General features: G+C 45.7%; 1 protein-coding gene across 9 annotated transcripts in view; it reads left to right on the forward strand.

The window, feature by feature from the left end:
- IKBKB (inhibitor of nuclear factor kappa B kinase subunit beta) overlaps positions 1-23,146 on the forward strand; it is a 62,354-nt gene that overhangs the window by 9,810 nt on the left and 29,398 nt on the right. For all 9 annotated transcript variants that reach the window (XM_080658885.1, XM_080658882.1, XM_080658883.1 and 6 more), the window contains exons 3-5: positions 3,982-4,076; positions 5,029-5,146; positions 8,203-8,272. In XM_080658885.1, coding sequence (XP_080515011.1) covers positions 3,982-4,076; positions 5,029-5,146; positions 8,203-8,272 — 283 coding nt within the window. The remainder of the gene's footprint in view (positions 1-3,981; positions 4,077-5,028; positions 5,147-8,202; positions 8,273-23,146) is intronic.

Here is a 23,146-nt window from a genome sequence, read left to right on the forward strand (position 1 = left end):
ACAGGTGTGTTAGGTTCAATGTTTGTGTTGAGTAGAAGACTACAATTCTCTACAGTTATCCAATGTATAGATAGAGTACCTAAAATATTATCTAAGTCACTTAATAAATCTATCTTTTGGGATTGATTTATCATCATTTTTATGAAGGAAGCAAACTGTTTGTGGTAGGTAGAATAATGGCCTATACCAAAGATATCTATGACCTAACATACTGAACATGTGAATATATGAGGTTTCACGGCAAAGGGGAATTAAGATTGTAGATGCAATTAAAGTTGCTAAGCAGTTGACTTTAAATGGGGAGATTATCCTGGATTGGATGAGGGAGGCAGGAGAGTCAGTGTCTGAGTGATGCAATGTGACAAAGACTCAACTGGTCATGGTTGGCTTTGAGGATGGAGGGAGATGCCCTGAGCCAAGGAACACAGGCACCCTCCAGAAGCTCTAAAAGGCAAGGAAACACATTCTCCCCTAGAACCTCCAAAAAGTAACATGGCCCTGCTGACATTTTGATTTTGGTCCAGTGAGACTTGTGCTGGACTTCGGACCTCCAGAACTTTAAGGGAACAATTTGTGTTGTTTTAAGCCACTAAGTTTGTGGCAGTTTGTTATAGCAGCTATAGAAAACTAACTCTTCTGTGAATTGAAGTTAAAATAGATGCACATTTTATTTTTTAAAATATATTTTTATTGATTTCAGAGAGAAAGGGAGAGGGAGAAGGAGAAAGAGAGAGAGAAAAGAAAGAAAGAGAGAAACATCAATGATGAGAGAATCATTGTTCGGCTGCCTCCTGCATGTTCCCTACCGCAACTTGGGCATGTGCCCTGACTGGGAATTGAACCGTGACCTACTGGTTCCTAGGTCAGTGCTCAACCACTGAGCCACATTGGCCTGGAAAAATAGGTGCACATTTCAAATATCTTGGTTTAAACTCTCAGAGTCATTCTGAGGTAACAAGTCATGTGTGTCTTCTGCTAACCTGTTGCTTATAAGTCTGTCCATCAAAACGTCATATACTGGGTGGACACTCTCAGCAGTGTCACCTCATTTTACAGCTTGGTCCACCAGTCTTCTCTCACTTGTAAAACTCTGCAATTCCACAGTCTGAGATTCTGTGGTGATCCCGTCTGACTGGAAACAAGCATTTATAATGGCGTGTGAGAGCTGTTACTGATGAAGTTACCAGAGAACTGGGCAAAAGTGTGAGTCTGAATGCTGATGGGACATGAAATTTGAAACTAAATTCAAATAAGTTTGAGAACAGACAGAGGAATTCAGAAGTTCATGTTGTAGAGGGTATAACATTTTGTGAGATGTAATTAAGTCTGTACATCGATTGAAAAAATGGTATTCTTTTGACACATTTCCTAGGTGGACTTCTACTCAAGTTCACTTGTACAACTGTACTAATTGGTTCAGTAGAAACAAAATTCGCAATTTTTCAACATCTTCAGAGAGAGCCTTAGGAACTAGGCAAAGATCAGGGATCTAACACCAAAGTATGTGAATGATACTTATGGCAGACCTGGTTATCAATGCCTAGTACTACGGGCTGCACCAAGGACTGTTGTCACCAAAGTAGGCATGTGGCTACAGCATGGGTGAGCCTTAGAAACATGCTAAGTGAAAGATGTCGTCACAAAAGACCACATACTATATGATTCCATTTATATGAAATGTCCAAAACAGGCAAATGTGTAGAGCCAGAAGGTAGATTGGTAGTTGCCTAGAGCTGCAGGAGTTGCTGGTAAAATGGGGAGTGACTGCTGATGGATATGAGGTTTCTTTGGGGGATGATGAACATGTTCTAAATTTGATTGTGGTTTTGTTGCACTACTCTGAATACACCCCAAACCATTAAATTGTATATTTTCAATAGATGAGTTGTATGGTATGTGAATTATATCTCAATAGAACTGCTAAAAAAAGGGTAGGCGTGTGAGGTAACTGCATGATGGAGAGCTTAACCACAGCAATATTGGGATTTGGTTAAAGCAACTTCTGAGAGTATCTTAGAGGTGTTGTAAGTATGTTTTCTGGAATTGGAGCTGTAAGGGTCACAGATGCTGCTACCTTATTTCTGAAGCTTACAGTTTTGACTGTTAGTTTTAGGGTTTGGTTTATTGAGCAGTGATTCAGTGGTCTTACTAGACAACTTCTGCTGTGTTTGGAGACTTCCATTTTTCCTTTTCTCCCTGGGCAGGTCCTTGTTCCTGCAGGGATCATGGCTAGTTTGGTAAATGTGTGTCTGTGATGCAGTTCTGCTGCCACTAGGACAGCCACATGCACACTGGGAGGTCTTGCCACGATCCTTGGCATGTGTGTTTTTAAAGTCCCATTCAGTACCATATAATTGCTGCACTTATAAGGCTAATAATTATAAGGCTTAGGATTGTTTTCAGTGTGTATTTTCATAAAATAAGAAAATGGTATGGCAACACCTCGAGGAGGGCAGCAGTAGGATTTTGGGATGGTTTTGCAATATTTTCTTATTGAGGGGTTACTGTACCGTCCTGCACTCTGTAGCTCGTCCCGGGTGCATAATGAGCATAGGGCTATTGGGGAGGTTCTTGCTGCATGTACACAGAACACGGTATTGGTATAGCTTGCTCGCTAATGGCAGGACCATTTCCCAGGCTGGTTCCACCAAAGCCATAGCCAGGGGCAGCTGCTATCCCTCAGCAATCCTGGAGGCCCCCGTGGAGGTGGGAGCAGCATAGTGGTGACCCCCTTGTGGTGTCTGGAACAGCCAAGGCCAGAGCCGCTGTCCCTGCTACTGCCAGTGCTGCAGGTTAGTCTGTCCCCATGAGCTCCTTGGTGCTGCCTAGAGCACTAAGTCAAAGGGAGGAGTGGATCCTCAGGACCCAGGCAATCAGTTAATTATTCACAAAAATTTTATTACCTTCTCTTCCATTCACAAAACCTCAATGGAGGGCGTTGTGCTAGTTAGTAGAGTAGAGGTTAAAGTGCATGAGGATAGACAAATTTAACTAAGAAAAGAGGAAATAACCCTATGGCCCAATGGGAAATAAGTCTTTGGTAGGTATGTACAATGGAGGAGTTACCTGTTTAGAGAGGACGGTAAGAGCCCCTTGCAGTAGGAAGACTGTAGTGCCTGTGCACTTATCAGAGCATAGTCTAGAAAAACACAGGAGTGGGACAAGTGGAGTAACCTAGCTGCAGTGTCACATGCCTGGGATGGAGTCATGGGAGAATGGCTGGGAAGGCAGGTTGGAGCCAAGCTTCAGAGGACTTTAAATGCCAGGGGTACCTGCATAACATGGGTGTCCCCCAGGAGTGTTATTGGACCCCTGCGAGGGGCTCAGCTTCATCACATTCCTGAAGTTGGGCATCTGTATTCCCATTTTAGAGATGAAAAAATTGAGTCAGACCAAATGTTCTGCTCAAGATCACAGAGTTAGTAAATGGCTGAGTTGGAATTTGAATCAGTCTGTCTTCCACCTACTATGCTAGGTCTGCATTCTCTCTGGAGAGAGAAACATGAAAAAGAAGAGAAACATGAAACATGAAGAGAATGTGACATTAACTATTTGGTTGAGCCATATGGAAGTATCAGTTGTGTAGGTCAGAATGGTCAAGATCGCAATGTCATGTGGTTCAACCTGGTATGAAAGTAGTCGGGTTCGGAGGAATGAGAAATCTCTCGGGCTGAAATGGTCAGCAGAGGTCTCAAGGAGGAGGTGGGAGTGGAGCAAGGCCTCAATGTAGACTCTGGATGGATAGAAATAAGAAGAGAGAAGGGCAGGGTGAGAGGCAGGGAAGGGTGGAGACCAGCCTGATGGGCTGGCAGGTGACTTGGGGATATTTACCAGCGGATACATATATGTGCCCCAGGAGCTGGGAGGTGATCAAGATCCATGCTATGGGCTCTAGGGAGACAATTCCCGATTTGACCCATGAGTTTCTCTGTGGTTGGTCATTGGTTGTGCTGATCCTTCCTGTGTGTGCTCTCCCTGCAGGAAACAGGTGAGCAGATCGCCATCAAGCAGTGCCGGCAGGAGCTCAGCCCCCGGAATCGAGAGCGGTGGTGCCTGGAGATCCAGATTATGAGAAGGTGAGGTCGGAGCACCAGTACGCCGAGCCACTTTGACAGAGCCGCCTCTGGGGAAGATTGGGGGCGGGGGGTGGGGGTGTCAAGGGTACTGCTGGAGCTGAGGGACCATGGGACATTGAAATGAAATCAGGAGGGTGCCAGCTGAACTTTGGGATCTGGAGCAACAGCCCCACCTGCTGCATATCTCAGTCCCTCAATCAGAATACCAGCCAGACTGTCCAGGTAAATGACTTCCAGAGCAGTGGTGGTTAGTGTCCAACACTGGGCCTTGTCAGGGGCTTCTGGGCAGTTTTATTTGTTATATGAAGGACTTTAAAATAGTTATCCCAGTGAATTTTCCTTTGTCAGCAAAAATCCTTTTCCCCCTATATTTCCAATTCCAAGGTGGCATGTGACTCCACTGCTGTGAACCTATTGCAGATATTTATTCCTCCAGTGTGGAGACACGGCCTGTCAGTCCCTAGATGGATGCTGTCCTCCCAGCAGCCTCATCAGCTTGGAAGACCTCACACAGGTGCTCCCTCCACGAACCTCTTAAAAAGGGGAGGCGTCACCTTGTCTGCATGCACATACACATACCGGGCACTCACACACCATCGCCACTCCAGTGGCATGAGATTGGAAATCCCTCTACTTTCTCTGCTTTTAGAAGCAGTTTTGAAGTACAATGAGGACTTGATATGGGGCACTCAGAAGAAAATTTAATTATACTGATGCAGTCACAGAGCTCTTGAGTTCATGATGCTGAAAGTAGATCTGGGTGGATGCTACCTGACCGGGCACTGGGGTGAGTCGCCGGTTCCTGACCTCTGTCTTCCTACTTACTCCCGTGGGCACTTGGCTATTCTAGGCCTTTGTTAGAAGGCGAGCTTCAATGAGACATGGACAGAGTGGGGAATGGGTTTGAGCCAACATTTGGGTTCCTCCCTCATGGGTTTCTCCTCCTTCTTAGGCTCAACCACCCCAATGTGGTGGCTGCCCGGGATGTCCCCGAGGGGATGCAGAATTTGGCTCCCAACGACTTGCCCCTGCTGGCCATGGAGTACTGCCAAGGAGGAGATCTCCGAAAGGTGAGGCTTCCAGGGTGGCAGGCACAGCCTGTCCGCGCGGGAACAGTGGGGAGACCTTTCACCTCTTTCATCATCAGGAAGCTCAGGGAGCCCCGGTGACTTCAGCGGGATTGCTTTTCTTTCTCAAATCCCCCGTCCATGCCCAGTGTGGGGTGTGAATCAGAGGCTCTTACGAGAAAGCCAGGGAAGGGCTCACTGTACGTTCTGCACAGCGATTACTAAAATGACAAGGAAACAGTCACCAGGTCTTCAGTACGGGGAAAGACTGGACACGTTCCAAAACAAACTTTTCCTCCCTCGGCACGTCAGGGCCACTTCAGCCTCTCATGTCAGCATCACTGCTGTCCTTTTTAGGAGGGATTGCTCCCACAGATGTGGCAGCCGTGCCCTCAGGGTCCCGGAGTGGAGCAGGAAGGGGGCTGGCTCAGTAGTCAGGGAACCCAGCTCGGGTTCCAGAGCCACCACTGACTCACCTCTGGGCTCTTCTTTCTTCCTTCTCACATTAGCTTCTCTTTACTAGAACGTACACTTCAGGGTGGGTGATGGCAGCTCTCCCTCATCTCAGAGACAGTGGTGTGTGTTCACCTCCCCAGTGTTCTCTAAATCAGCATCACACAACTTGCTTTTACACATTGCCTCGCTTGATGAACAACCCTGTGACATTGGTTAAGCAGTTATGATTCCCGTGTAAAGGGTGGATATCATGGCCCAGAGAGGTTTGGTAGTTACAACCCTCACAGCTGCAGTGGCAGAGGTTGGCCACAGCCTGCGCGAACCCGAATGCAGGCCACCTCTCCACCTGTGAAGCTGAATTTTGCCATATAGCAAGAGGAGAACTGAAAGCTCGGAACAAAACACTTGTTTTGTATTGAAACGTCCCTGTTAGTGCACGTCTTCCTCAGCTCTTCACTCTAGAGCAGGGGTGGAGGACATCCGGCCCATGGGCCGTATAAGGCCCATGAAATCATTTGGGCTGGTACTGCCAGGGCATTAGGGTGAGTTAATTAAATGTTTGACCAAATATAGCAGGCTAATTAAAACAAAAAAATGTTTGTTAATCCTCACCCGAGGATATTTTTCCATTGATTTTATTTTATTTTTTTTAGAGAGAGTGGAAGGGAGGGGGAAAGACAGAGAGAGAGAAACATCACTGTGAGAGAGACACATCAATTGGCTCCTTCCCGCACGCAGGGATTGAACCTGCAACCAAGGTACATGCCACCCTTTCAGTCCACAGGCCAGTGCTCTAACCACTGAACCAACGTGCCACCCTTCAGTCCATAGAACGAAGCTCTATCCACTGAGCCAAACTGGCTAAGGCTAGCAGGCTCATTGTTAAGGTGATAATTTTGTGTGGCCCTTGAATGATGTTGTAAATATCCAAATGGCCCTGGGCAGAAAATAGGTTCTGCACCTCTGCTCTAGAAGGAGGTCCACGAGGGGGATGCCCAGGCAATTCTTCTGTCTTCACATGGCAGTTTCCCAGCATCATGTGCTGTTCTCATTACTCTTTTGGCCCCTTCCGCCTCCTTTTTTACAAGGAAACTTTCCGTGAAGGTTGATCCGCCCCAGTAGCTTTCTCCACCCCGGGAGGTGGGCGCATCCTGGGAGTGTCACAGCAGGATGTGAGCACAGTCGCTGGCAGGCAGGGCACTGATAACAGATGAGAAATGGGGAACGTGACAAAGCTTCGATTTTCCTCTTTATTTTCCTAACCTTTGACAATCATCTGATTACTAACTGCAGTTATTTGAGGAGATAAAGCTATGTTGTAGTTGAGCAGATGGTTCTTTGAGGGCAGTGTAGGAGGTAGGTGGGATGAGACCAGATTGTGGAGGACTGGGCAGAGGACTTCAGACTTGCTCTTGTTGGCAGCAGAGAGCCGGTCAGCCAGGGAAGAAGACACACACTTCAGCATGATTGGCCTGGCGTGGGTGCAGGGTGCTCTGAGGAAGCAGGAAGTGATTGCAGCCTAAGGGGCCTCTGTCCATGTTGTTACCCCACAGGGTGGCGGGGGGTGGGGGTAGAACTTGGAAGAGGGTGCTGCTGCCCAGAGTGATGGGGTTCTCTGTGTTCTCCAAATGAGGTGGCCTGTCTTTCCCTCCTCTAAAAAGTTCAAAATCTACACCCTGGTCATAGCGAGACAAGCATGGCCAGCACACGAGCAAGTGTAAAAGCCGGAACAGATTGAAAGAGCAAAGTCCATATGCCCTGCTCAGGAAACAGGCTCTTGAGTGTTCATGGTTAGAAGTGTTAGTCGAAGACTGTAAACATTAATTGGGAAGTTTTGTCTCTATTGTCTTTATTTGAGGCCAATTTCCAGCAGTATATTGGGCCCCTCAATAAGCTGAGAGGGCCAGGAGGGCAAATGGGGTTAAGTGTTTGGGCTCGAGCCTCAGATACACATGGCTTCATATGCCAGCTCTGCTTGGAATGGCTGTGTGAGCAGACAGATCGCTGACCCTCTCCAGTTTCAGGTTCCTCACCTATGAAATGGAAATTCCACCAGTACTTACCTCAGTGGCAGTGGGGAGGATGCAATGAGACATTGCAGGTAAAGCTTTACCTGGCTTATCTGTGCAGAGGTTAGCCTGGTGCCAGGCACGTAGTAAGTGCTCATTAAATATTCCCTCCTGTCATCATCACCCCACTGGCAAGGCAATGTTGGGAAGTGGTCAGAAGGTGGTTTTTAGCGAGAGCCTTCCACCCCGCCTTTTGTGGGATGGTCAGGCGCAGTGGACCAATTGTGGTTGAGCTTAGACTCTGGCCTGTCTCCCTCAAAACTGCCGCGCAGGTGAGACTGAAAATCCCTCATCTTAGAATGACTCAGAGGCGCCTCAGCTTTGCATAACTGAGCGCTTCTCAGAGTTCTCAGTCTGCTTCCTCCTTTTCCGCCTCGGGCCAGTTCCTGCCAGTCCTACTGCCCATCAGCCCAGGTCCCCAAAGCCCAGGGCCAGGGTCTGCACTCACATGACTTCAGCTGGTAAAAGCCCCTGGGGGACTTATTGGTGGTTGGTGACCAGTCAGCCTGACACTTCTTTTCATCTTCTTGACAGTACCTGAACCAGTTTGAGAACTGCTGTGGCCTACGGGAAGGAGCCATCCTCACCTTGCTGAGTGACATTGGTAAATCCCAGACCTGGAAGGCAGGTCAAGCCCTCCAGGGAGAGTGTGTGGTGCCCCTGTGAGTCCTTGTGGAGCAGAGATATTTTGGTCATTAACAGAGGGTTGAGGTGTGACAGACAGCGTGGGGAGGTCAACAAGGGGCTGCTAGTCAGACAGGCGCTGAACTCAAATAGATTTCCCTTCCTTCCGGACTAAGTCATGAAGTGAATTATGATGTATATAGAGTAACAGATTTCCTTTCCCATTACAAATCTCCCCTCCCTACTTTCCTGGAATGGCCAGCGACGGAGCAGGTTGTCATTTGAATGAATCTCATCCCTTCGCATTGACTTTTTCCACTTCCACATTGGCAGCTCTTTTGCCAAACCCAGGCATAGGAAAAACCGCCCTTTTTTAATCCTTTGGTACTGATGGTGTCCTCAGATGAGGGTATCGGTGGCACTCTCTGAGAAGACAAGGATGGCTTCGGGGAGAAGAGTGACCACTGACTGCAGAGGTCAGAAGCAATGCCAAGTTGACTGAGATCTAGAGTTATCCAGAGTTTATCACTGGGTGTTGCCCTGAGATTTGGGGAATGATATACCATTTCATCCCTTTCTCACTGAAACATTTTTATTTTATTTTTATTTTTTATTTTTTAAATGTCTTTATTGATTAAGGTATTACACATGTGTCCTTATTCCCCCATTACCCCCCACCTCCCATTCATGCCCCTACCCCCCTGTTGTCTGTGTCCATTGATTAGGATTATATGCATGCATATAAGTCCTTTGGTTGATCTCTCCCCCTTATCCCCACCATCCCCTACCTTCCGTGAGGTTTGATGTTCTGATTGATGTTTCTCTGTCTCTGGATCTATTTTTGTTCATCAGTTTATGTTGTTCATTATATTCCACAAATGAGTGAGATCATGTGATATTTATCTTTCTCTGCCTGGCTTATTTCACTGAAACATTTTTAAAGCTGTATTTTGTTTGCTCACACTTTATTTTATAGAAAAATGCCAAACATACAGAAAAGTTGAAAGAGTAGTCCAGTGAAACCCACATACCTGTCACCTAGATTCACCACTTGTTACCATTTTGCCACAAGCTGTGTTCTTCTCAGTCTTGGCCTGGAAGGATAGATGACCTCCAATCTCTAAGACACTTTGCCTTGCTGCTGTGGGTCTGCCTCTAACTTACTCTATACCACTTGATATATATACACACACACACACATACACACACACACACACACACTGAGTGGCCAGATTATTATGATCTCTGAACGCATAATAATCTGGCCACTCAGTATATATCCTATATAATAAAAGGCTAATATGCAAATTGTCCCCTCGACCAGGAGTTTGACCAGCAGGCAGGCCAAACAACCGCCCATGTCCCCTCCCCCTGGCCAGGCTGGCCGGACCCCACCCATGCACGAAATCATGCACTGGGCCTCTAATACACTCACACACACACACACACACACACACACACACACACTGAGTGGCCAGATTATTATGTGTTACACACACACACACACACACACACACACACACACACACACACACTGAGTGGCCAGATTATTATGTGTTCAGAGATCATAATAATCTGGCCACTCAGTATATAAGTGTGTGTGTGTGTGTGTGTGTGTGTGTGTGTGTGTGTGTGTATAATAAAAGCATAATATGCTAATTAGACCGGACAGCTGAACGACCTTCCAGATATCATTCTGGACATCTTTCCGGATGAAGCTGTAGTGGCGGGGGCCGAGGCTGAGGCAGTTAGGGGTGATCAGGCAGTTAGGGGTGATCATGCAGGCAGGCAGAATGGTTATGGGTGATCAGGCAGGCAGGTGAGCAGTTAGGGGCGATCAGGTAGGCAGGTGAGTGGTTAGAGGTGATCAGGCAGGCAGGCATGTGAGTGGTTAGGGGCAATCAGGCAGGCAGGCAGGCGAGTGGTTAGGAGCCAGCAGTCCCAGATTGCGAGAGGGATGATCAACTGCCAGGTTAGGCCTGATCCCTGCATAGCAAATCTGTTCATCCTATAAACTTCTGCTTGATGTCACTGCTTTTAAGGACATGTTTAGGAAATCTGACCACAAGAAGTGAGTCAAGTACTGTTCCTATGTTTTGCTATGGCATTTTCTGCTCAGCCACATTCTAGGTCCTGTCCCCACTGAAATCTGATTCACCTGTCTCCCCCACTGGACTGTAAGCTCCTCAAGGGATCGGGCCTAAACCGGCAGTCCGACATCCCCCGGGGGTCCTGGATTGTGAGAGGGTGCAGGCTGGGCTGAAGCCCCCCTTATGCATGAATTTCGTGCACTGGGCCTCTAGTATCTATATATCTTTATATCTATATAGCTTAAGATTGATTTTTAGAGAGAGAGAAAGGGAGAGAAAGAGAAACATTGATATAAGAGTGAAACATTGATTGGCCGCCTGATGCACGCCCCTACCAGGGTTCTAATCTACAACCTGGGCATGTGCCCTGATTGGGAATCAAAAAGGCAAACTTTTGGTGCATAGGATGATGCCCAACCGACTTAGCCACACTGGTTGGGCACTCTGTGCCACTTTTGATGGAAAGTGGGCAAGAAGGAAATGAAATGGGGCAAAGTTAAACAATGGCATATTTAAGATTAAGATCCAAACAGTCTGACAGAAAATTTCATCTTCTCCTCTATCCTGTGTCTTTATCTTTTGGATAGAGTTCACAGTAAGGGCAATTTGACATTGCACCAATTTGATCTGACTGGGATGGGCATCCACCACTGGCCAGACTGATTCCTTCATGCATTGGCCCCTGTGGGTCTCCTGGAAGGGTCCTGTCTGTCTACCTAGAGAGTCCAGTCTGTAGGTCGAGAATCTCACCTGTTTCTTTGACACCTTACTGCGTGGCTCGCCCATCTACATTTTGCTCAGACATTTACTTGATTGTATTTTCCCCACTGGCCAGATCATTAATTTATTCTCTGTTGAGTTGGGTTGAAAGCAGGTTAATAGGTTGGGGAATATTTTGCTCTTCATGGGCAACTTTTATTTTGTTTCTCCCTGGTTAGGACTTCAAGTCATTTACTAAAATGTTTTCCTTGCCAATATTTTTCTTTCACTCATTGTGCATTCAGCAAATAGTTATTAAGAAAGTCTTAAATTATTGGCTTAGGCACACATAACTGTTTACTTCCTCATATAACATTTTACTTCCTCAAGTGATTCTCTAGTGATATTAATAGAAATTTTTCTAGTTGTATATCCAATTCCCACTGACTTGTGGAGTAGCTTTCGTATTATTTATTACCTGTACAAGTTGTACGTGTGTGTTTAAGTTATCTGTAAATCAGAATAACCAAGAAGTAAACGTCAAATGACTTACGTTGTTGTTCAGTTCACTTACAGGTGAATGAATATTAAAATTTTTTAGGTCTCTGATTCCTTATCTTTCCTCTCCATGACCCCAAATTGGAATTAATGAGGTGTTGAAGTAGTAGTACACTAGAATTAAATTCTCAAAGGTGGAGACTGTAGTCATTGCTATGACTTCAGCATCTGGAACCATAGTACCTTATCTAGCAGCTTCTCCATAAATATTTGTCAAATGAGTGAAATAAATTCCAAGATAAATTAAAATAAGTAAGGACCTATTAAAAAGAAAGATATCCACATATATGTAACACTCCCAGGTCAAATACCAGCTCTTCTACTAATTGGCAGTGTGACCTTAGGCATGCTACTTCATTTTTAAGAACATCAGTTTTATTAGCTGTGAAATGGAACCATTACTCCCCTTGTTATAATTGTTATGAGGATAAAATGAGATAATGTACATAGGGCTTCTAGCAGAATTTCAGTCACCAAGTGTTAGTTTCTTTCTCATTTCCTTTCCCCTCTGGATTTGGATTTAGAGCATCCCTTTTGAAAATCTTTCTCACCCTAATATGGGTGTGGACCTGGGATTGGGATCCAGTGAGCCAGGTAGGAGGTTGTCTTTGAAACTTCTCTTCCTCAGACCCATTCCTATCTCAGCCAGTTTTTGTAAGCAATTACCTCTCCTGCCTTTGTTGTGGTGATTGAGGTGGCTGATAACCTTGTATTTTACTTTTTTACCCATTTCTGATTTGTGTATTCATCAAATTTATTTCTTTTGCAAGCGTTTTGTCACTGAGCCAGAGGTCAAAAGCTTTTCTTGGAGCTCATCTCACTTAACTGTTCTGTATTCTGAAACATTTCCTGAACTTATTTTGTTCTAGTTTGTTTCAAGTGCTGGCGCCACGTTCCCTTTGTTGGAGTTGCCACTTCTGTTCTCTGCCAGTTTGACTTCAGATAAGCGGCAGAGCCACACCCTTGACTGCTGGGTTGGGATTCATTGCCTTCTCTTCTGGGTTACACCTGTATAGCCCCCCCACCCCCATATCTTCTGTGCCACTCACCTCCCAGAGATGCCCATGCAGAGCAGCACCACGATAATAGACACAGGTAGGATTTTCCCAGTGAACTTTCAATCGCCCGAGAAGTACTGCAGTATACATGTGAGAAAATGAGCAGGTGCCTGGCGAGCACGTGGTGAGCCCTGTTTCCTCTGCCAGGGCAGGCCAGTTCGACCATTGTTCTCTGCCGGTAAGAGATCCGGAGACAGGTGCAGGGGCAGCTAGGGATTATTTGTCTTCCCAAGAATATGATCCTAAAATAGTTTAAGAAGGTTGTATCTGAGTGGACTCTATTGAAGCAATCTTGCTCATTATTCTTTGGAAAACATTGGCGTGTATTTCCTTCTGTCAGTAGAGGAGCAGACTCCTGGGCACTCAGGATTGAGGCACAGATTGGAGTCCCACGTCTCCGCTCTCTGAGGGGTGGAGACCTGCCACTCGGGCCAGTTGTGCATTTCCCAGGGTTTTACTCAATTTCAGATTTGACTCAGTCTTCCTCAATTCTCCAGGTAGCTGGTTTACTGTGGTGACTGACCATCCTATCCTCTGAGCCTTCAGGAACTTCACTCCCCGTTTTTGTCTGTGTTTATTTCTTTGAGTTGCCATCTCTGTCCTTATTGGAACTACTTCTAGCAGGCACCCAGTACTTCAACATTGAAGAGCAGAGAGGGTTTCAAAGAGGACATAGGGCTTTAGGGAACAGAGCTGTCATTCTGGAAATCAGAAAATTGGGCTCTCCATTTAGTGTTTCTCTAATTGTGGAATCATAACAAAAGAGGATCACCTGATCTCAGAAATGCAGATCATTTGTATATAAAGTATGTTGGAAAGCATAAATAACCAGGTTAATGAGTATCTATATATATATATAAAAGCCCAGTGACCGAACAGCGGAATGACCAGAACGACAGGTCAACTGGTTGCTATGACGTGAATATTCCTGTCTGTTCAACAGTTCAACGCAGGAGCTGCCCCCTGGTGGTCAGTGCGTTCCCACAGTGGGAGCGCCGCTTGGCTAACCTGGATGAGCAGCTGCTCCTGCAGTGGAGCAGCAGCTAGCAGGCCCAGGGTGAGGCTGAGTCTCTGCACCTATCAAATACCTGAGACAATCCAGACTCTGGCCTGACCCCACCAGCTGATGCAGCCCCTCTAAGGTGTGTTCTAGAAAGAGCGCAGGGAGCTGGCATAGGCGGATGGCAAGAGGGGATGTGACTATGGACCCCCCTTGGGAGGTTGTCCTGCTGGCTGAGGATCCTGGAGCATGGCTGCCCTGAACATCCCTGATGGTGTCACCGACCTGGCATCACACATCAAGGACATTCACCGAGTGGCTTTGGGATGCAAAGCTCTCCACCAGGTTCCTCCAGGACACAGAACATGCCTTTACCCAAGACATTACCCCGAAATAGCAGCTCAGACTAATTTTCTCATTCAGCAGCTGCTCAGAGGGCGGGTCCACAGCTGCTCAGCTGACTGGGATGAGTGGCACTCTCACAGCAGCCCGATTCCCACAGGCCATGCCCCAACCAGTGCAGGAATCCGTGCACCGGGCCTATAGTTTATACTAATAAAAGGGTAATATGCTAATTAGACCAGGTCGACCAGACATCTTCCTGTCGTCCTGCCTTCCTTCCAGACAAAGCCATAGTGGTGGGGACCGAGGCAGAGGCGGTTAGGGGCCATCAGGCCTGCAGGGGAGAGCAGTTAGGGACGATCAGGCTGGCAGGGGAGGGCAGTTAGGGGCGATCAGGCTGGCAGGGGAGGGCAGTTAGGGGCGATCAGGCCAGCAGTGGGGAGCAGGTAGGGGTGATTCAGGCCGGCAGGGGGGAGCAGTAAAGTGCAATCAGGCTGGCAGAGGGGAGCAATTAGGGGCAATCAGGCTGGCAGGGGGGAGCAGTTAGGGGCGATCAGGCCGGCAGGGGAGGGCAGTTAGGGGCGATCAGGCAGGTAGGCAGGCAGGTGAGCAGTTAGGGGCCAGTGGTCCCGGATTGCAGAAGGATGTCCCAGATTGGAGAGGGTGCAGGCCGGGCTGAGGAACCCCCCCTCCATGCACGAATTTCATGCACCAGGCCTCTAGTAATAATAATAATAAAAGAGAAGACAGTTATCTGTCAGTTCTGGCTTCTCCTCTTTCCCAGCTCTGTCTGCTTGTGCGAGGGCTTTTTTTAAGTCTACTTATATGACTATTTCCTCTTTATGGAAAACTATCTGGGCCTACAAAAAAAATTTAAATAATAAAAGAGAGATTTGGGTTAGGTGACCTTAGAGAAGGTCCATTCTAACTTTAAATATTCCATTTTCATTATTCAGGTAGCTGATGTTCAGAATGGTTACCCCAGAATGTTTTTTTTAAATTATTTTATTTTATTTAATTAATTTCTTTATTGATTAAGGTATCACATATTTGTCCTCATCCCCCCATTCCCATCCCAAACCTCTCCCCACGAATGCCCCCACCCCCCTGTTGTCCGTGACCACTGGTTAGGCTTATATGCATGCATACAAGTGCTTTGGTTGATCTCTTCTCCTTACCCCCACCCTCCCCTACCTTCCCTGAGGTTTGACAGTCTCATCGATGCTTCCCTGTCTCCAGGTCTGTTTTTGTTCATCAGTTTATGTTGTTCATTATTTCCCCTAGATGAGTGAGATCATGTGATACTAGAAATACACTTATAAGAACCAAAAATGGGACAAGCAATAAGGGTTATGCTGAGAGGCAAATGAATCAGTCCGTAGTGAGTGTCTTTCTGGGCCAACAGTTCTTTTGAGTTCCAATTTCAATGTCAAACAGTTCCTTATGTGTACATGTCAGCAATGATATTCCAGTTCTGGATGGTGGACAAATGGTGGTAATGCAGGTCCGACCCTCTCTGGTTTGGTCCTGGGCAACCTGCAGCGATGCACAGCTGCTGACTGCTAGTATGGCAAGGCATCGTCAGCGTCTTCCATCTCTGGACTGTTTTTCTTCTGTCTTCATGGCTGGAGCAGACCTGTCAATTCCTCTCTGTTGCAGGAATCCACATGGTCTTGGAGGTGCTTTATAAAAATATACAAACATTCTCGACCAAAAGTTAATAAAGGAATCTTTTCTATAAATTTGACTTGGGATCCTTTTTCATTTTTTGCCCAAACGGTTTTCCTTTGGCTTGTTTTGACACCATGTGTGTTTTTCATGGGTGTCTTGCTGTTAGCATTACAAATGAAAGTTAATTTTCTAAAGTAAAAATTTTCTAGATATAATTTACTTACAGGATATTTTTCCTTACATGATATTCTTCTACTGTCCCCCTTTTTTGATTTAAATATTAGGAGGCTTTTGGAAATTTTATAATGTAGTCTTGATAGCTTTTAAATTTTAATTTTTTGCACTAAAATATGACTGCTTTAGGTTCATTACATGTTACGCAATTATACCATGAGATGAACTACCAATAAAAATTTTAGTTAACACTTTAGGAACAGCTTTTTGTCCAATACCATTAATTTTTCTAGAATATTCACTTATTTCACTTAGCCAATTTAAATTAGTCTGAGAACTTGACTACTATTTTACTGTCAAATTTAATACTCTATCAACAATCTTATTTTACCCTGTAAATATAGGTGGAGAGGATTATTTGCCTTCTTGAGTAGGCCCTGAGCATTCCTGATGCTAGGTTGGATTTAGATATCAAAAACCCACTTCCCCATACCATGGGTACAAGACAACTCAAACAAGTCTTGTTTCAGTGAGAGGGCAGCTGCTGTCAGCCAAGTCTCTGTCTGTTACCTGGGTCCTGATTTGAGCTGGGCATGGGAAGCAAAGCAGCCATGGGGCAGGAGACCTCCCTCAGAAGGGGTGAGGGTTCAGGCCCCTGCAAAGTTGGGGGGTGAGGATCTGTGCCCCACCACCCCAGAATGTCTTTTTTTTTTTTTTTAATATATTTTATTGATATTTTACAGAGAGGAAGGGAGAGGGATAGAGAGCTAGAAACATCGATGAGAGAGAGAAACATCGATCAGCTGCCTCCTGCACATCTCCCACTGGGGATGTGCCCGCAACCAAGGTACATGCCCTTGACCGGAATCGAACCCGGGACCCTTCAGTCTGCAGGCTGACGCTCTATCCACTGAGCCAAACCGGTTTCGGCCAGAATGTCTTTATTAGGATATTCTAGGATATTCTTAAATATTTTTATTGATTTTAGAGAGAAGCATCAGTCGGCTGCCTCCTGCATGTCCCCTACTGGGGATTGAGCCTTCAACCCAGGCATGTGCTCTGACCAGAATTGAACCAGAGACCTCTCTGGGCATTGGACGACTCTCAACCAACTAAGCCACACTGGCCTGGGCACCCCAGAAAGTCTTGCTGTTCACTCCATTATTCCATCCTGACTACTTCCCACAGTTTCTCTCCCCTCTCCCTTAATGCATCATCTTTTGCCCAGAGCTTTGCTTGATGCATTCTTTTATTTCTGCTCCATCCTATTTGTCCCTGGACTGACCACCCTCTACTTCCCAGTATTCTGTCTGCCAGGTCATTCTCATGACATCTGTAGCAATTACATCTTCAAAATCTGCATGTTCAACTCTGACCTCTCTTGCAGCACTTGTCCTATCTTCCTGCCAATTTTGAATCTCCTATTTTAAAAGTGTCCAAATCCTTTCAGCCTTCCTTTGTGTTGTAAATCCCACTTTCCCTTTGTGTTCCTACTGCCTCCACTAATTGTGTCATAGGAAATTACTATAATGACCTCCTACCTCACCTCCTTATCCCCATTTTATTAATCCATCTTTCATTTGAAAGGACACTTTTTAAAAAAATTTTATGCTATTGTTTAAAGTATTACAAATAGTAGTACATATGTCTCCATTTTTTTCCCCATTGACCTTCCCTCGGCCTCCCCTAACCCCTGGCACAAACCCTCCCCATCCTCTCCCCTAGTGTCTTGCGTCCATTGGTTATGCTTATATGCATGCATACAAGTGAAAGGACACTTTCTTTTCTTTTTTTTTTTTCCTTAGGAAAGACTTTATTTTTTTTTTTTATTATTTGTTTTTTGTTTTTTTGTTTTTTTTTTCTTTTATTTATTTATTTATTTATTTTTTAAATAAATCTTTATTCAGATTATTACAATTATTTCTCCTTTTTCCCCCCATAGCTCCCCTCCACCCCTTTCCCACCCCACCTTCTGCCCTTACCTCCCCCACACTGTCCTCATCCATAGGTGTATGATTTTTGTCCATTCTCTTCATGAACCCCCATACCCCTTTCCCCCTGAGAATTATCAGTCCACTCCCTTTCTATGCCCCTGATTCTATTTTATTCACCAGATTATTCTGCTCCTCAGGTTTTTAATTCACTTGATTTTTAGGTTCGCTTGTTGATAGATATGTATTTGTTGTTCATAATTTTTATCTTTACTTTTTTCTTCTTCCTCTTCTTTAAGAATACCTTTCAGCATTTCATATAATACTGGTTTGGTGGTGATGAACTCCTTCAGCTTTTTCTTATCTGTGAAGCTCTTTATCTGCCCTTCAATTCTGAATGATAGCTTTGCTGGGTAGAGTAATCTTGGTTGTAGGTTCTTGCTATTCATCACATTGAAAATTTCTTGCCACTCCCGTCTGGCCTGCATAGTTTCTGTTGAGAAGTCAGCTGACAGTCGTATGGGTGCTCCCTTGTAGGTAATTAACTGTTTTTCTCTTGCTGCTTTTAATATTCTCTCTTTGTCTTTTGCTCTTGGCATTTTAATTATGATGTGTCTTGGTGTGGTCCTCTTTGGATTCCTTTTGTTTGGGGTTCTGTGGGCTTCCTGGACTTGTAAGTCTATTTCTTTCACCAGGTGGGGGAAGTTTTCGGTCATTATTTCTTCAAATAGGTTTTCAGTATCTTGCTCTCTCTCTTCTTCTGGCACCCCCATAATTCTGATGTTGGTACGCTTGAAGTTGTCCCAGAGTCTTCTTACATTATCTTCAACTTTTTGGATTTTTTTTTTTGCTTTTTGCTTTTTCGGTTGAGTGTTTTTTGCTTCTTTGTATTTCAATTCTTTGACTTGATTCTTGTGTTCCTCTATTCTGTTTCTGGGTCTCTGTATAATATTTTTTATTTCAGTCAGTGTATGTTTAATTTCTAGTTGGTCCTTTTTCATATCTTCGAGGGTCTCGTTATATTTATCGGCCTTTTCTAGGATATTCTTAAAAAGTCTTATAACGGTGGTTTTGAATTCTATATCCAGTCGTTTGTTTTCCTCCATTTCTTTCGTTTGTGATCTGATTCTTTGACCCCGCATTTTCACTGATTCCCTGAGTTGGTAAGGTAGATATTTGTGCTAGGTTTCCAATATGGCCCAGTGGGTCTGCTTCCCCAGTTAACCTGAGGTGGACACTCTTGGTGCACCCCTTTGTGGACTGTGTGTACAGCCTTGTTGTAATTAAGTCTTTATTGTTGTTGGTATCACTGGGAAGAATTGACCTCCAGGCCAGTTGGCTGTAAGGATCAGCTGTGTCTATGCTGGGAGAAGCCCGGTGCTGGAGACAGCCCTATAGGATTAGACTTGCCAAATTGCAATAGCCTCTGTGCTCAGCTTGGATGGGGTGGAGCCTCAGTCTTGGCTTCCTGTCAGCCCCGCCCCTGCGCGCACGTGCGCTTTCAGTCCTCCGCCTTCCCCAGCTCGAGTCTCCGCCTGAGAGTCCAGACTCCCCCCACAAGAGCGTGGGTCCCCAGGGGCTCGCCTGGAACCAGGGTTCACTGCAGTCAGAACTGGGGCACAGTGTCGTCAGGAGCCTCTGACTCCCCTCCACCAGGGAAAGCCCGCAGCAACCTCCGCAGCCCTTGTGCGCACCGGCGCGGGTGCGCGTGTGCACTTTCAGTCCTCCGCCTTCCCCGGCTCCCGAGTCTCCGCCCGAGAGTCCAGACTCCCCCCACAAGAGCGTGGGTCCCCAGGGGCTCGCCTGGAACCGGGGTTCACTGCAGTCAGAACTGGGGCTCAGTGCAGTCAGAATCCTCTGACTCCCTTCCACTAGGGAAAGCCTATGGCAACCTCCGCAGCCTTTGTGCGCACTGGCCCGCGTGCGCCTTCAGACTTCTGCCTTTCCCAGCTCGAGTCTCCGCCCGAGAGTCCAGACTCCCCCCGTAAGAGCGTGGGTCCCCAGGGGTTCGCCCAGAACTGGGGTTCAGTGCAGTCAGAACTGGGGTTCAGTGCGGTCGGAGGCTTCCTTCCCCCTTCCGCCAGAGGAAGTCAGCCAGGCTCTCAGCCGCCCTTCCTCTCTGCGCGCACAAAGCCCCTTTGCCGTACCTCCAATTCTCTGTGAGCTTTTCTCTTTCCTTCTAGTTGTAGAATTTTCACTCAGGCTGCTTTCCTGTGGTTCTGGATGGTGTCCGTTCTGTCTTTTAGTTGTAGTTTTGAAATTGCTGTGCGAGGCAGCAGTTTAGGTGTTTACCTATGCCGCCATCTTGGTTTCTCTCCCCAAGGACACTTTCTTTCTTTATAATCCATCATTAGATCAAGGCCAAACCTCTTAACCTTGCATTTCTCCCAACCCACTGTAGCCAGCTTCACATGTACATGACTCTGAAAATCCACTTTTCAATCCTGGTAGCCTTTGCACATGCTCCTCCTTTGAGAATGCTGCTCCTGCATCTCCCCAACAACCCTGTGCCTTTTTATCTTTTGCCCCTTCCATGGAGACTTCCCTGATCCGTCACTCACCGTGGTTTTTTCTCTCATGGCTTCCCTTTCCCCTTTTGCCTACTCCACTCACTTGGTACTTGTCATCTCTGCTGTCGTTACACGATCTCTGCCTGTGCTTGGCAATAAGGCTGGCTTCTGGGTTTGGGGCCTGTTGAACAGGCTTTGTGCTGTAAGTGAAGCATTCACTGGCACATTTTCCACAACACCTAGCAAACAGAAGACACTTTATAAGTTACTAGTTGAATGGATGAGAGAATTATTTTTCACTTTTCTCTTAGCACTTGGCATGACTGCCTCACCACCTTGCTGATTAGTCATAGGAACTATTTTAGCTGAGAAACCGTTAGCTGGACTGAATCTTTCTCCACATGTCCGCACTTGGCCTTTTAATGTGTTTTATTTGGAAAGTCCAGTGACACCAAAATGACTGGCACATAGTAGGAACATGGTCAATTTTTAATGAGTGAACGAACATCCTGTTGCCCTTCTTACTCATTGCGAACTTAAATCACCAATTGCTGGCTGCCTTTTCAGTCTCTTCTAATCTCTGTTAGTTTTTTGGTCCTTTTATCTTTCCATTTCTTCTCTGTGGAATGTATCCCAAACAGAAATGTTCTCAAGGGAGTTTAGTAATCCTTTTGAATTTGGAGGGTGGTAAGTAGAGACTCATGGACACAAGCTTTATAAACCTGTTTTTCTACAAGGAAGTCTAGCTGGTCCTATCTGTCCCCTAACTTGTGGTTTATAAATCTGAAAAAATATACAGGATCTGTGCTTTGGGATTCTAGTTCATCAATGAGAACTCCAGGTGTGACACACTCTTCAGTTATGTATTCGTCTACCTCATGAGCTAAGGGAAGGCTGGGGTAAATACCTGGATGCCAATCCTAACAAGGATAATAGAAGGAGGCTATCATTTTCCTGTATGCAGCATCTGTCCTAGGAATTCTTTTCTATAATTGAAACATCAGAAATGAACTTTTAGGATTTGATGCTTGTGTTGTGGTTTTCGATTTTAATACGTGTGTATTATCACTATTACTAGATGTTTAGATTTTTAAATAAACTTTCAAATGCAAAAGTATTTTTCTTAACCTCAAATTCTTGTTTTCCACCTGATTTAAATCAAATGAGGTTCTCTTGGCTTCAGACAATTTTGATTCATTTTATCATGCTCCTCAGGTACTGTTTTGTAAAATGTAGCACAGTCAGGCTGAACTAAGTTTTTTAAGCACTGATTCTGCCTACAAAAGTTTGGACCCTTTAACTCAGTCCAAGAAACTATATATAACAATACCTTTAATTTCTTTTTAAAAAATATATGTTTTATTGATTTCAGAGAGGAAGGGAGAGGGAGAGAGAGAAAGAGAAACATCAATGAGAGAGAATCATGGATCGGCTGCCTCCTGCACGCCTCCCACTGGGGATCGAGCCCGCAACCTGGGCATGTGCCCTGACCGGGAATCGAACTGTGACCTCCTGGTTCATAGGTCGATGCTCAACAACTGAGCCATGCTGGCCGAGCTACCTTTAATTTCTTTAATTTCCAACTTTAAGTTGATAAAAATATCTGAGAATAAATGACTGCCCTAAAATGAGGGTTAAAGTTTGTTATGTACAGTTGCTTAAGCATAAAAGTAGACAGCTATTAATAGTAATCAGTAGATTGAGTGACCAGTCTGCCATCTGCCCTCACTAAGGACCTGGTGATCGTTCTCAATCAGCAGGGCACAGAGAATGGGGCTTTCAGTGTAATCCGAGCTCTTCTCCTCATGAGGAGCTGCTTGGGGCATCTCACCTGCTCAGGCCCTGCTATTTGCACTGAGACATTCACATCTAGCTTCAGAGGCCTTGTCTTAGTCTGTGTGCTTGTTCCAAAAACAGTGAGTCTCAACTTTCATATCTTCTGCTTTTGAACACATCAACCCACACTTTTTTATATTACTAGGGTCCCTCAGCCTGGCCTGCGCCCTCTCGCAATCCAGGACCCCTTAGGGCAGTGGTTCTCAACTTTTCTAATGCCGCGACCCTTTAATACAGTTCCTCATGTTGTGGTAACCCCCAACCATAAAATTATTTTCGTTGCTACTTCATAACTGTAATTTTGCTACTGTTAATGAATTGTAATGTAAATACCTGTGTTTTCCGATGGTCTTAGGCTCTACAGCAGCAGTTCTCAACCTGTGGGTTGCGACCCACAGGTTGAGAACCGCTAGCAGGGTCACCTAAGACCATCGGAAAACACAGGTATTTACATTACGATTCATAAGCAGATGAGCGCTGCTCCCGCTCATCCGCTCATCCTGGCCCCGCTGTGCCTGCTGCTGCTGCCGCAGCAGCTCAGTAGCACTGCCACGGAGGTGGGAGAGGCTCCCACCGCAGCAGCTGCACTTGTCAGCCGTGAACCCAGCGTCTGGCACCCATTGGTCAGCTGAGCAGTGCTTCCGCTGTGGGAGCGCACTGACCACCAGGGGGCAGCCCCTGCATTGAGCGTTTGCCCCCTGGTGGTCAGTGCGTGTCATAGCGACTGGTCGACCGGTCGTTTGGTCACTTAGGCTTTTATATATATAGATACCTTGACACTCTTGTCATATACCTAAACAGGCCTTTTGTGAAACCATCAATAAACATTTTAAGTTATTGCACATTAGCGCTCCCTGATTAGCCACTAGTTCAGTTTCAACAGTAGCACCATCCCTGTGTGCAAGGTTGTGTTTGTGCAGTTATTACAGTGTACTCTTGTACTTTGCTTTGATTCTTTAATAAAACTTAGTAAAACAAAAATGAA

Source organism: Plecotus auritus (genome assembly GCF_963455305.1).
Source record: "Plecotus auritus genome assembly, chromosome: 3".
NCBI classification, from domain to species: domain Eukaryota; kingdom Metazoa; phylum Chordata; class Mammalia; order Chiroptera; family Vespertilionidae; genus Plecotus; species Plecotus auritus.